Source organism: Gopherus flavomarginatus, chromosome 10 (assembly GCF_025201925.1).
Source record: "Gopherus flavomarginatus isolate rGopFla2 chromosome 10, rGopFla2.mat.asm, whole genome shotgun sequence".
Classification (NCBI taxonomy): Eukaryota; Metazoa; Chordata; order Testudines; family Testudinidae; genus Gopherus; species Gopherus flavomarginatus.
The window spans coordinates 5,973,728-5,988,144 of record NC_066626.1 but is presented as its reverse complement, the minus strand read 5'-3'; the positions used below and the strand labels follow the sequence as shown (position 1 = coordinate 5,988,144).

Below are 14,417 nucleotides of genomic sequence, written 5' to 3'. Positions count from 1 at the left end.
CATTTGCCTTTTTCCAATTGTCTGGAACTTCCCCCAGTCACCATGAGTTTTCACGGATAACAGCCAATGGCTCTGCAATCACATCAGCCAACTCCCTCAGCACCCTTGGATGCATTGCATCCGGCCCCATGGACTTGTGCATGTCCAGCTTTTCTAAATATTCCTTAATCTGTTCTTTCACCACTGACAGCTGCTAACCTCCTCCCCATACTGTGCTTCCCAGTGCATCAGTGTGGGAGCTGACCTTGTCTGTGAAGACTGAGACAAAAAAGCATTGAGTAGTTCATCTTTTTCCACATCATCTGTCACTAGGTTGTCTCCCCCATTCAGTAAGGGTCCCGCACTTTCTTTGACCTTCTCCTTGTTGCTAACTTACCCGGAGAAACCCTTCTTGTTACCCTTCGCATCCCTGGCTAGCTGCCACTCCAATTGTACCTTGGCCTTCCTGATTACACAACTGTATGTTCGAGCAATATTCTTATACTCCTCCCTAGTCATCTGTCCGAGTTTCCACTTCTTGTAAGCTTCCTTTTTGTGTTTAAGCTCACCAAAGATTGCTCTGTTAAGCCAAGCTGGTCGCCTGCCATATTTGCTATTCTTTCTGCACATCAGGGTGGTTTGTTTCTGCACCCTCAATAAGGCTTCTTTAAAATACAGCCAGCTCTACTGGACTGCTTTCCCCCTTATATTAGCCTCCCAAGGGATCCTGCTCATCAGTTCCCTGAGGGAGTCAGTGTCTGCTTTTCTGATGTCCAGGGTCCTTATTCTGCTGCTCTCCTTTCTTGCTTTTGTCAGGATCCTGAACTTCACTATCTCATGGTCACTGCTGCCCAGGTTGCCACCCACTTCTACTTCTCCTACCAATTCTTCCTTCTTTGTGAGCAGCAGGTCCAGAGGAACATGACCTCTAATTGGTTCCTCCAGCACTTGCACTAGGAAGTTGTCCCCAGCACTCTCCAAAACTTGTCTGTGCACTGCTGTATTGCTCTCCCAGCTAAGGTGACCAGACAGCAAGCGTGAAAAATCGGGATGGGGTGGGGGGTAATAGGCACCTATATAAGACAAAGCCCCCAATATCGGGACTGTCCCTATAAAATTGGGACATCTGGTCACCCTACTCTCAGCTGATGTCAGAGCGATTGAAGTCCCCCATAAGAGCCAGGGCCTGTGATCTGGAAACTTCTGTTAGTTGTCCGAAGAAAGCCTTGTCTACCTCATCCTCCTGTTCTTGTGGTCTATAGCAGATGCCCACCACTACATCACCCTTATTGCTCTTGCCTCTAAACTTAACCCAAAGACTCATGCTTTCCTCCTTTTTCAAAGTGCTTTGAGATTCATTGATGAAGAGTGCTATCTAAGAACTAACAAGCATTTTTACATAGATTAATGGCGCATACCAGACATGTAACCATGAGAAGTAAGATTATACATAGGTTGCAGGGATTCCACGCTCATCAGAAATCTTTACTAAGTACTAGTAGTAGATGGGGTCTCCAAGTCTTAGTTGGGACTTGAAAGGTTAGATATGTCTTAAGGCTCTGGGTAGCTTCACAAATCCTTTGTCAAATCCTGACACTTGGCTGATCAGCCTCAGAGTTCTTTCAAGAATCATCTCAGTATTTTTAGAGCAACAACTAAATCAGACAAACTGCCAAGGGGAATAATGGTATATAGACCAGAATCAGAGAACAAAGTTATCAAAAGGCATAGGGGCAGCTTTTTAAAGGGATTTAGGTACCTAACTCCCATGGAGACCACACATGCAACTTTATTGAACATGATACTGAATATAAAAAGCAACCCTCCAATAGTGTCTAGGTGTTCTCCATTTTCATTTTTGGCATTGAAAAGCTAGTAACTTTGGGTGGAGGGTTTCACTCATGCTAGGGCATGCAGCTTTCCTGCTGTGGACATTTCATCCTGAAATGCATAAGTACAACTTTCCATATGCTGCTCAGCATTAAGTTACAAGCTAGATAAATTCAAATTAAGGTGGCCAATTTTTGAGCCAAAAAGGGTTATGTAAGAAACTTGCCAAGAGCAAAACTGACAGTAATTTATCCAGAGTTACATTAGATGTGATCAAAACCAGGTGCACACAGCCATAATGACTTGTCTCATCCTGGAAAGATAAATGGGAACTATTTGAGTTCCCAGGCGATAACACCTGCAGTCAATATCAGCCTTGTCATTGACCTTCAGCTATGTGCATTCAGAGTAGAAGATCATTCTAGGATCCAAGAGCCATAGTTTTCCTTGGTCCACATTTTGGGTGCTCTTATGTGACTAGATGTCCTGCCTTAAATTAATTATATGTAATGTTCTGCTGTACAGTTTGACACTAAATCAAGGAGTAGATACCAATCGCTAGTTTCATTTTTAGTCCCACAAGATTCATTTTGGTATTTGGCATCTCTTCACAGGATGGCACATCGATTTAGACAACTGGATATGAAGGTACTTTGTTTTTGATTGGTCTGGGGAATATGTGTCTATCTGATATGACAGTGAGTGGCATATATAGAAACTGGACCCCTTTATTTATGCACTGTTTACACTTAACTGTAGTCAGATATAATTTTCTAAGGTACTGTCCTGTATTGGGGACAGAGTGGAGGCACTGTGCCTCAAGCAGAAAATAACATCTGATAAGGTTACAACAGCCACATGAGGTCGCTTAGATACTAGGAAGCATCTTGTTGTGCTGAAGAATGAAGGAGCAGATATTTTCTGAGCTCTGCAAATGTGGAGAGAAGCCACGCTGTGCTGCTGCTCGTAAGAGCTTTATTAGGTAGGATTTAATTTCTAAATAGTGCCTTAAACATGCTTCAATTTCAGGAACTGCCTCAGAGCAATGTACTTGTCAGACCCATTGCTTGATTACTAGAAAACCACTAGAGAGTTCTAAAGCAGAAGGAATGTCAGTGTTGCATAGTAACTGAACAAGGTGTCTTCCTCATTGTAAATACACTTTGAAGGCAGAAACTTCATGTGGCAGAGTGCGCTGTCACCTGTCCAGTTAATTCCACCAAGCAAGATTCTGATCCCCCTACAGCACCTTATCCATGAGTATTCCCACTGTCTTCCCAGGAAGTAAGTTATGGCTCAGTGAGGGTAAGGATATCAGTTTGCTGTGTGTGCATCTGAGTGAAAGAAGCATTAGAGGAAACAAGTGTAAAAACATAACAGTCTTTACAGTAGACTGGTTTCCACAAAACTCCAATGACCAGATCTGTGATCCCGTCTCAGGAGCCAAGGCCGATTCAGAGTAATTTGGAGTCAGTTAAATGCATGAAATGTGTGTGTATTAGGACTCACTACCTTTATCGCATTGATGAAAATTGTAATTGTTGTTGTCCTTCCAAATGGACTGTACTGGGCAATGTTTGAAGGGGCACTTCTATTGCTCACTAGGGCTATTTTGCTGTGAAAAATAACTATAAGCACTGCATTGTTTATTCGCACAGCTGAGTTTGTCTGGTAAATGCAAATAGCAGTTGGCTAATGCTCAGTCACTGACAGCTGGCATTCAGAGGGTAACCAAAGAAACAGGAGCTTAACTTGGAGGTGCCATGGGAGTTACTGTTACTGTTTTACAGCCATTCCCAGGCATTTTAAAGGACTTACTGCTTATTTGCCTCATACATCTCACTGCCTGTTATCCAAGCTGCAAAAATGCCTTGGAATAAGCCCGGCTGACTTCAAACTAACGTGAATGTTGATTTGTTTTTGTTTTCAGCTGAATGATCTGAAAGGCCTTCTGAAAGAGATTGCTAACAAAATAAAATAAAAGCAACCTGAAAGCAGGGGCAGCAAACCTCAGCAATGTAAGCTCACTTTATTGACTAACATACAAAAGAGGATTTAATCAGCTTCTCCAGTGCTTAAATGCATCTGTCTAAGAAAGAGGAAGGGTTCCATTCGACATTGGTTACTGATGCTTCTATTTATACCTTCAGCTTTAAAAAGGGAACACTAGGCCCTGGGTTTCTGTCTCACTTGGTCATTCTGGATTAAATCCAAGGATATGTTAGCACCAGCTTTAATTTCCAGATGGTAATTCTTTAAAAACCTACTAAACCCCATCAGAATTGTCTTGTTTTGACCCCTTGTTTGCTGAAAAGCTCCAAGTGGACCAATTTATGTATTATTTATACTAGAAGCTCCAACTGAGATCAGGGATCCCATTGTGGTAGGTGCTGTACAAACACAATGAAAGTTCTTGTGCTGATCAGCTAAATCAGGGATCGGCAACCTTTTGGCATGTGGCCCGCCAGGGTAAGCCCCCTGGCAGGCCAGGCTAGTTTGTTTACCTGCTGCATTCGCAGGTTCGGCCAATCTCAGCTCCCACTGGCTGTGGTTCACCTTCCAGGCCAACTGGGGCGGCGGGAAGTGGCGGCCAGCACATCCCTCAGCCCGCACTGCTTCACGCAGCCCCCATTGGCCTGAAAGGTGAACCCTGGCCAGTGGGAGCTGCAATCGGCCAAACCTTTGGACACCTTCCTGCCTCTCATCTGCAGCCCCACCCCAGAGCCTGCACCCCAGCCAAAGCCCTCCCCCCACCGTGCTCCAACCCCCTGCCCCAGCCCTGATCCCCCCCCCGCCTTCTGAACAGAGCCATGGCACACGTGTGTGGAGTGGCTCCCGACCCCGCTCCCTGTCTGGAGTGGATTAAATCAGCTGGCGGGACAGATGTGGCCCACAGGCCATAGTTTGCCCACCCCCGCTTTAAAGTTTAGTTTGGCATAGTAATTCCAGCTAGTCCTCACTTCCAGACAGCCACATTTCTTATTCCATTTTCTCTGCAAAGGAAGATGCCAGTCATTGCTAGTTTGGATGTTGTTCTGCATCACTCCTACATGGAGGCAAGGCCAAGGAGCTCTGTGCGCTGCCCCCGCCCCAAGCACCGCCCTCTACAGCTCCCATTGGCCAGAAACTGCGGCCAATGGGAGCAGCAGGGGCGGCGCCTGTGGATGGGGCAGAGCACAGAGCCTCCTGGCCATGCCTCTGCAAAGGAGCCAGAGGGGGGACATGCTGCTGCTTCGAAGAGCTGCTGGAGGTAAGTGCTGCCTGGATCCTACACACCGGGCCCCTCCTGTGGCTCCAGCTCCAGTTCTGATCCCCCTCCAGCCCTCTGAACTCCTTGATCCTAGCCCAAAACACCTTCCTGCACCCCAAACCCCTCATCCACAGCACTACCCCAGAGTCCGCATCCCAGCCAAAGCCCTCACCCCCTCCCCCATGCCCCAACCAGGGCTCCCAGAGGGAGGGGCAAGAGGGGCAATTTGCCCCAGGCCTCAGGCTCTGCAGGGGCCCCCACGAGAGTTTTTCGGGGCCCCTGGAGCGGGGTCTTTCACTCGCTCCGGGAGGCCTGGAAAACTCTTGCGGGGCCGGGCCCCAGAGCTTCTTCCGGTCCCAGTCTTTGCCGGCGGGGGAGTCCTCCCACTCTGGGGCGGAAGGACCCTCCGCCAGTGAATTATCGCCGAAGCGGGACCTGCTGCCGAAGTGCAACCCGGTCTTCGGCTGTAATTCGCCGGCGGGGGGCCCCCACTGCGAGTCTTCGGGGCACTTAGGCGGCAGGTCCCGGAATGGAAGGGCCCCCCGCCGCTGAACAGGGCCAGCTCTAGACATTTTGCCGCACAGGGGGCGCCCTGCCGCTTGCTGGTCCCGCGGCTCCGGTGCCTGCGGGAGGTCCACCGGAGCCGCATGCCACCGACTGCCCCAGGCCCCCAGAATCCTCTGGGCGGCCCTGGCCCCAACCCCCTTGTCCCAGCCCTGATCTCCCTCCCACCTTCTGAACCCTCCGGTCCCAGCCTGGAGCACCCTCCTAATCCCTCATCCCCAGCCCCACCCCAGAGCCTGTACCTCCAGCCAGAGACCTCACCCTCACCCTCCCCATACCCCAACCCCTTGCCTCAACCCTGATTCCCCCTCCTGCCCTCTGAACCCCTCATTTCTGGTCCCATCCCAGAGCCTTCACCCCTAGCCAGTGTCCTCACCCCCTCCTGCACCCCAACCCCAATTTTGTGAGCATTCATGGCCCGCTCTACAATTTCCATACCCAGATGTGGCCCTTGGCCCAAAAAGTTTGCCCACCCCCACTTTAAAGCCACAGGGTTCTCTTTCAGGGATTGACGAGATTTGTTCCATGTAGAGAATCATTTTTGCCAGTGCAAAATGAGCGCGAAAAGCTACCAACTCAGCTCTCCCCTCGCTCAGGTGGAGGATATAATTTTATATCCACTTTGCAGAGGCAAATGATTATATCAGACGCAATGCCAAAGAGACCCATGGGGGTAAACGGCACAGTTTGAGGAAAGGGTTTAGGGCTTGGCTACGCTTGTGAGATACAGCGCAATAAAGCAGCCCTGGGCAGGGTCGGCTCTAGGTTTTCTGCCACCCCAAGCAAAATAAAATTTGGCTTCCCCCACCCCATCCCTGGGCTCCCCCCTGCACCCCCGTGCTGCCCCAGCCCTGGGCTCTCCCCCCCCCACCTGCATCCCCTGCTGCCCCAGCTCTGGGCCTTCCCCTTCCCACATCCCCCTGCTGCCCCAGCCCTGGGCTCCCCCTGCACCCACACGCCCTGGCACCCCAGGCCTGGGCTCACACACACCCTGTGCTGCACCAGCTCTGGGCACCCACCTTCCCCACCCACCAGTGCCCCCCCTGCTATCCCAGCCCTGGGCTCTGCCCCCTCCACCTGTACCCCCTGCCGCCTCAGCACTGGGCTCTTCCCCGCCCTCCCCCACCTGCACCTTCTTTCTGCCTCTGCCCTGGGTCACTGGTAACTCGCTCCCAGGGTGGGTCATTCAGCAGGAATTTTGGATGTGCATAAAACACAGACAGGATTGGCTCCCATATGGTTACAGAGCTGCAGTAAAGTGGAACAATTTTCAGCTTGTGTGATTGGAGGCTATCTGGATGCCTATTATAAGACTGACTTCCATAAATGAGGAAAAGTTGAGGTGCCTTTATTATTCTTTTGTTCCACTCTTTCTTTCTAGGGGGAATTTGCCAATGCAGTATCACTGTCTTCCTTTTAAATAAACAAACAAACAAACAAACAAACAGGCACTGGCTGTTGAAAATAGCAATTCCAGTCCTAATATCCACTGGGAAGCATTTCTTGCTCAATTTTATCCTACTTTTTTTACAGCCAGTTACAGTGGATCAGTATATTTGATTTGGGAGAAATGAAGTAACAGCTGCCCAAACTGAGCTTGAGCACTCCTGAATTTTGAGGTGTTCAAATCTGGAAGGCAGGTGCTAGATTCCCTCTCTGAATATTAGCCACATCTGGAAAGGAAAAGTCAATTTCTGCTTCCATGGCTCAGAAGTGGAAATCCTCCTAAGTGGCTGGTACTGCATCTAAAGCTGCCCGGGTCCCGAGCCTACCCTCCCTTACTTTTCATTTTAAATGTCTAGTGAGAGCCACGTAACTCCCTCGCTAGGCTTCAGATAGAGAGGGACACTGTCCATCTAGTCCACCCAATTCTTTCTTTGGGGGCTGCAAGGTGAGGTCGCACCAGTAACCCTAAGACAGTCTGGGGATATCTTCTGAAGGGGATATCTGGGCCAAAGCCTTCTACTCCTTGGGCACACTTGTTCCCCATTCACAGTCCCATCCCACTCTAGCAGTGAGCTCAAGCAGCAGCATGAGGTTTCAGCTACCATACTCCCTCCCCCGCTTTCCTGTTGGTAGTGGCCAAGGAAATGCTGGGAAATGTAGTTCTTTCCCTGCTCCAGGGCTGGCTCTATAGCAGGGGTAGGCAACCTATGGCACGGGTGCCAAAGGCAGCATGGGAGCTGATTTTCAGTGGCACTCACACTTTCTGGGTCCTGGCCACCGGTCTGGGGGGCTCTGCATTTTATTTAATTTTAAATGAAGCTTCTTAAGCATTTTAAAAACTTTATTTACTTTACATACAAGAATAGTTTAGTTATATATTATAGACTTATAGAAAGAGACCTTCTAAGAATGTTAAAATGTATGACAGGCACGCGAAACCTTAAATTAGAGTGAATGAATGAAGACCCAGCACACCACTTCTGAAAGGTTGCCGACCCCTGTTCTATAGGCAGGGAGCTAACCAAGGAACTCCAGCTCCCAGGCTCGATCCCTGCTAGCTGCCGCCCCTGCGAATGGCCTGCCCCAAGCAGCTGCTTGCTTTGCTGGTGCTTAGAGCCGCCCCAGGCACACTAGCTCACTCCCCGTCCGCACTGGCAAGGCTTGTAGAGCGCTCTGACTCCACGACTACAGTGCTGCTGGTACTCCACTCTGCATGAGGAATAACGTTTGCTGCGCCTTGGCTACAATGCCCAGGTGTCAGTGTGAATGAGGTGTTGCATTACTGAGCTCTGATCGGCCTCCAGAAACGTCCCATAATCCCCTTAAATCAAGTGGCCACTCTTGTCATTGTTTTGATCTTCTGTAGGAATGCGGATATGTCCTTTCAAGACTCCATTTCTGACAGCCAGCCTGCAAGCTGCTACTTTGGAATGCCGTGTGAGAGAGAGAGGTTGGGGAGGAAGTCTGCTGCTGTCTGAACTTACAAGACAGCATGCTGACATGCTCTCCGCCCCCGCAAAAGCCACTCTCTCTCCCCCCACATACACACAACACTCCCTGTCACACTCCACCCTACCCCTCCCATTTGAAAAGCACATTGCAGTTCCTTGCATGCTGGGATAGCTGCCCATAATGCACCGCTCCCAATGTCGCTGCAAGTGCTGCAAATGTGGCCACGCCAGTGCCCTTGCAGCTGTCAGTGTGGACAGATTGCAGCGCTTCCCCTACTGCACTCTCTGAAGGCTGGTTTAACTCAAAGCACTCTACATCTGCAAGTGTAGCCATGCCCTTAGTCTCTCTAGTCCTTAGCCATATCCTTAGAGGCAGTAAATTCCAAGTTGTTCAACTTGTCAGTTAGCTCAAGTCAGGTAAAAGGTCTGAACTCTAGTCTGGTAGCTTGGGGACTACACTGGTTCCTAAGTGATGAAGTATAATGGAAGTTGAGGATGCTGGGTCCATCTGAAATATGGCTTACTGCTTGCTGACAGTCAGTGAAATCTTCCTGGATGCTGTGAATGCTCTCTTGCGTATGAGCTGTCCAGGTTCTGAAGCTGGGCTTTCCCAGAAAATGACCCAATGTGCTAACTCATCTAGATTTGTGGGAAGAGCAGACAAGCGATTGCCTCCCAAGAAGCTGAAGCTGTATCTTTGTAGTCCCTTGGCCAAGGAGTGTAACCAGTCAGCAAGATAATGTTTACATCCACGCTGTGTTCATTTGGTGCAGGGGGAAATGACTGAATACAGTGCAAGGCATTGGAGAATCAGGCCCAGCACCTGCAGAAGATGCTGAATTGACAGCCCCCAAACTTCCCAACTGCCATTGCTCTTACTGAATCTGATAGACAACAGAGCTGCCACTCTTCCTCATTTCTTAGCACAGCAGCAAGCTCTTTTTATCTCTAATAATTTGTTAGGATTTGTCCCCTGGATTCCATGTTGACAGATACTGGAATGAAAACTAAAGGTATCAACTGACGGCAGCGGGAGATTTATTCTAAAATTCTCTTTTTATTTTCTTTGCTCACGCAGGTACTGACTCGTTCACGCTAATTTCTAGGAGACGTCTCAAAGTGAATCATATCCTGCAACAAATGGCAGCACCTGGGAAGGCCTGAGGAGGATGCGTGATGCGTTTAAAATGACATTTCTGCTCTTTGCATCTTGGAGCTCTGGGCTCTTTTATTTCCATGGTCATCTTACATGCTGATGTGATAAATGATCCTCCTAGTTGAGCTCCAAATTTTAGCAGCTGATCTGTTGCTTTTCTTCTCAGTCCTTAGTTATTGGCCGTAAGAAGGTACCTCTCATCAGCTGCTCAGAGATCACTTTCCTAATGCCAACAATTCTGCTGCCAACCCGCTCTGGTTTGAGTCTCGGGAACAGATCTCCACCCGGGCGTCAACTAGATACTCAAGTGTGGATCGTCAGAGGTGTTTAGGCTCCGAGCTCACAGAAAGTTAGGAGCCTAAATACGTTTGAGGATTTGTGCCTCATCTCTCCTTTTAGTGACCCTCAATGATCCCCCCTGCCCCCATCTCCTTTGCTGCTCACATAGCGTATTTCCAAACCCAGACTAAATTTTTACACTCTGGCGTATGAGGATGAAAGGCCTCCTACCTTCCCTAATAGGAAATATTGCTCTTGGCATCCCCAACTAACCTGCCACCTGGATTCCTGGTGAACAATAATGACTTTTTCAGATTAGTCTGAGGCAGTATTTTGTAGTCCAGACTGAGTGCCTACACTCCGTGCAGTTCACAGATAAGTCTAATGGGATCACTTCTTGCTGCCTCAGTGATGTTTTGCAAGGCCCTGATATTGCATTTGGTTTCACTTGTTCAAGTTTCTGTATGGCCTCTTCGTGTTCTGATTCCTTAACACACAAGAGGTGGTATGTGATTCACCGCTCGTTTGATGCAACACCAGGGCTAGCTCCTGGTAGCACAGTAGTTTAGAAAGCAAGTGTCCCCAGTTGAGTGTTTTTCCCTAGAAGGGAAAGAGGCTTCTAAAATGCAATGCTGCCCATAGCAAGATCAGCTGGATGTCAGCTTAGCTCAACCAGAATGGCTCTGCCTTTGCTGAAAGTCTTCCAGAGAGCCAAGCCCCGTCAAGCTATTAACTCAAATGACTGCTGTGTTGTCTCTGCATAAGAAAACAACTGAATATATTTTCCAGGGGAAGCATTATTAATTGCCTGTTACAGTAAAACTCTTCCAGCGTCTTGCTGTTCACATCTTTGCTGTTTGCTCTGCTATCCAAACTTACCAAATGCACTGAAACAGGTCAAGCTCAGCGTTGATTACAACACCAATACTAAAGGTGATACCTGTTCAGCAGTGGAACATAAGATTTCAGTAGTCACACATTGGAAAGGCTTGTCAGGACGTGCTCAGACTCCCACTGACTTCAGTGGATATTGGATTGGGTCCTGAATGACTAAGATAAATCTACTTCATATAAATGGATTTTTGTTTGTCACTTGTGTCTGCCTTTACTGTAGAAAATGTGCCTTTGTTCCAGTTTTGTTGTCTGTCATGCCATATTCAATGGTACCTGTAACAATGTTGTTCTCCTGCGTGTTGTGCTGGATGTAGCTACGAGTAGTGTAACAAAGAATCAAATGTACCTTTCTGAACATACACATTAAATAAGACGTTAACTCTGGCTTCTTGCCTTATTTCAAGGTGGGAAAGATAAACAAGGTATTTTCCTAAGACAAATAGGTTCTGCTACCATTGCTAACCCTGTGACACTTTCTGTATTTATTTATCCAATCTCAATTCTACAGGCAAGTGTTCCGTGTTCTCGCCAGCTGCATATCACCCATTGCCTTACTCTAGGAACTGCAGCACAACTGAGAAGATTTTTGGGAATAATTAGGGAAACAATTGCACTAGGCACCCAGCTCTGTTTGAAAAGGATTCTCCAATGAGAGGAAGACATTCAGACGGTCAATGCCAGTGGGATATCTCTGGGGGAATAGAGCTAAAATTTAATGAAATCAGATTACTCTTTTTTCCCCTGAAATCTTGATCACTAAAAAGTGTAACGTGGACCAAAATAGAATGATCAGTTCAAGAATATACCGTGGAATTACTAATCTGCAAAGACCAGACAACAGTTGGCGATTGTAAAAGTCCTGGCTTAGTTTACAATAAATGAGAATGGGAGTGTTGTTCATTCTGGATGGACCTTTGGCACCTCTTTAGTGAAAGTAAAAGGGGATTGTTAAATACCAACGCTGAAAAAAAAATCACTGCCCCGATGACTGGTTCTCAGGTGTCCATTAGGAAATTGCTGAGCTTTAGCCTTTCCTCCTGACCAATAGAGTGTGCTGTTTTCTGCGGTGAGGGAGCCTCACTTCTCAAAGGGTCCAGCACTCACATCTCCCACTGATGTTAACTTCAGCATCAGGCCCCAGGGTACTATTCAGATCTGTATGAAAGAGATGGAATCCTCCTAGTGCTGCCCCATGCTGAGATCCTTTCCAAGCGGTCGTACGGCTCTTGGAAAATAATCGGAGAAATGTGTCTCCATGCTATGAAACTCCTCGGAAGGGTCAACCAACTGGATCGCTTCACAGCTGCACATTTTCCCTAACTTGGGTACATCTGCACTGCAAAGTGTAACTGAAGCATATGTAGACGGACCTGACGTGTGAGTGCAGCACATGTAGACGTACCTGAGCTAGCGTTGATCTACCTAGCTCAAATAATAGTGGCAGTGAAGCCATGAGCACATGGGCTTGTCACTTGAGTACATACCCAGGGTCCCACAGGGGTTTTTTGAGCCAGCTAGGTCAAAGCTGGCTTGGGTACATCTACAAGTGCTGAGTGTCACCTGTAGTTGCAGTGTAGACCTAAACTGAATTGTTTTGATTTCAGGAAGCTGACGATGGTGCTGCTCGCCAATGCAATAAAGGGAGGAGAATGTCATCGAAGGTAAGAGGAAGGGAAACCTCCCTCCCTGCCTTCTGTGCAGGGTGGGGAAGAAGAGCATCAGTCATGTGTACTCTAGCTCTGCATGACCTTGTCTCCCTTGTCCCAAATTGGAGCCCATTATTCAGCACTGATGCAGCTGCACTAGTGTGAGGGTTAATGGAAAGCCCCAAGTCCATGGCCTTGGTGGAGGAAAGCAGGTTAAGGTTAGAGGGATAGACCCTGCAGCTCCATGGCTGTTACTCCAGTCTGTCATCTGGAATAGAGCCTGTGCCCCAGAGGACACTCCTCTCTGCCAAACTATTCAGCACAAGCACAGAGAGTGCTGCAGTGCAGCAAGGGACAGCCTGGGCGAAGCCCCTTCGGCACCAGGGTTTACACCACCTTCACTTCATTTAAAGCCTATATTTCGAGTTGCAGGGCGAACACCTGGAATAGAAACCGAGGCCAGTGCTGCTGGAGTCTGAACATAGCCTGAAACAATAGCCCTAAGCTCGAGGTTGGAAAGATGTGCAGGGAGCTTGTGTCCCGCCTGCCCTTCCCATGCTGCTAAATAGGGCGGGGGCTCTGGTATGGAAAAATCCAGCAGGGAGCGCCCAAATACTGAGGAGAATTGGTCCCAGCACCCAAGTTTCAGTGGTATGAGGCTTCCCAGAGTGGGAGTCCATTACTCCTGTTCCGGTGCAGCCAGTCCCCAGCTGGCCTGTTCTGCTCAGGGCTGGAAGCTGAGCACTCTGCTTGGGTGCAGAGAGATATTCCTCTCTTCGATCCCTTTCCGCTAAAGCAAAGGGCAGAGTGCTGTAAAACCGGGGCAGTGATGCAACTGGATTTTATTTCACACCCTGCTAGACTGTTTCAGATGGCTCAGGTGTTTGGATTGATGCCAGTGGCTGTATCCATGTTTCCCAATGACCCTGAACTGCAGCAGCTAAATAGCTTTCTGGCGAGACACATCCTAGGGGTTTGTCTGACGCATGCCAATGCTGCTCTGAATTCCCCTTCATTCTCCCTACAGCCCATTTACCCTGGTTCACTGCACCTCGGAGAGGCTGATGAGGAAAAGCACCAGCCAACGCTGATCTCTCCACTCTTTCCACAGCTGCCCTTTGGACAGCTACCAAGTATGTGGAAAGGAGTCTTGGAACCCAGCGTCAGTGTTGTTGCAGCCAGGAATTGACATGGGTATGTGGCCGGGACACAGCCTAAGGAATGAATTGGTCCTGCTTTGAGCAGGGGGTTGGACTAGATGATCTCCTGAGGTCCCTTCCAACCCTAATAATAATCTATGAATGTGCATACCCACACCCCTCAGACATGCTAGTGCTCTTATTTTGTACACACTTGAAACCCGTGTTTCAGGGGTTTAGATGTGGACAGTAGGAGGCTCTGGCACCACCCCGATATTGGACTAGTGTCCTGTCACCAGTCTAGACATAGCCTAAGTGTAAATGAAGTGTCTGTGTATTGTAAATAAACAATTTTGTATTTCTTTATTTGGGGGAGAAGGAAGTTGACATTTTTCCTTCAAGCAGTCTTCTGCTTTTCCATTATTAATTTGCTTTAACATAGATGTAGTATTATCTCGAAGCAGTTTTGCATCCATTTCTCCCTGTATCTTTAGTATTTCAGTAATAATTGTTGAGTTTGTACATTATGCCATTTAATTGTGTGTGGGATGTTAATGTATTGCCAATAACACAACTGGCTAAAGCCATATCCAAAGTAACACGTAAATCCAATTATCTCTCCACTAATTTATAATGTGGGATTATACCACTAGGACAATCTCTTTCGATAACAGAACATTAAACAGATTGCATAAAATGCCTTTGGTTTATGATTTAGCTGGCTTCATTTTCCTTTTGCTAGTTTCAATCAGATAACTGAAATAAATATTGTGGTTCATCTGA

The 14,417-nt window shown here is 48.0% G+C and overlaps 1 protein-coding gene across 3 annotated transcripts in view; it reads left to right on the top strand.

Moving 5' to 3' along the window:
- TRPM8 (transient receptor potential cation channel subfamily M member 8) overlaps positions 1-11,196 on the top strand; it is a 124,381-nt gene extending 113,185 nt beyond the window's left edge. For all 3 annotated transcript variants that reach the window (XM_050916480.1, XM_050916478.1, XM_050916479.1), the window contains 3 exons: positions 2,424-2,457; positions 3,740-3,827; positions 9,599-11,196. In XM_050916480.1, the coding sequence (XP_050772437.1) occupies positions 2,424-2,457; positions 3,740-3,790 (85 nt within the window). In that variant the 3' untranslated portion in view covers positions 3,791-3,827; positions 9,599-11,196. The remainder of the gene's footprint in view (positions 1-2,423; positions 2,458-3,739; positions 3,828-9,598) is intronic.
- Positions 11,197-14,417: the final 3,221 nt, after the last annotated feature.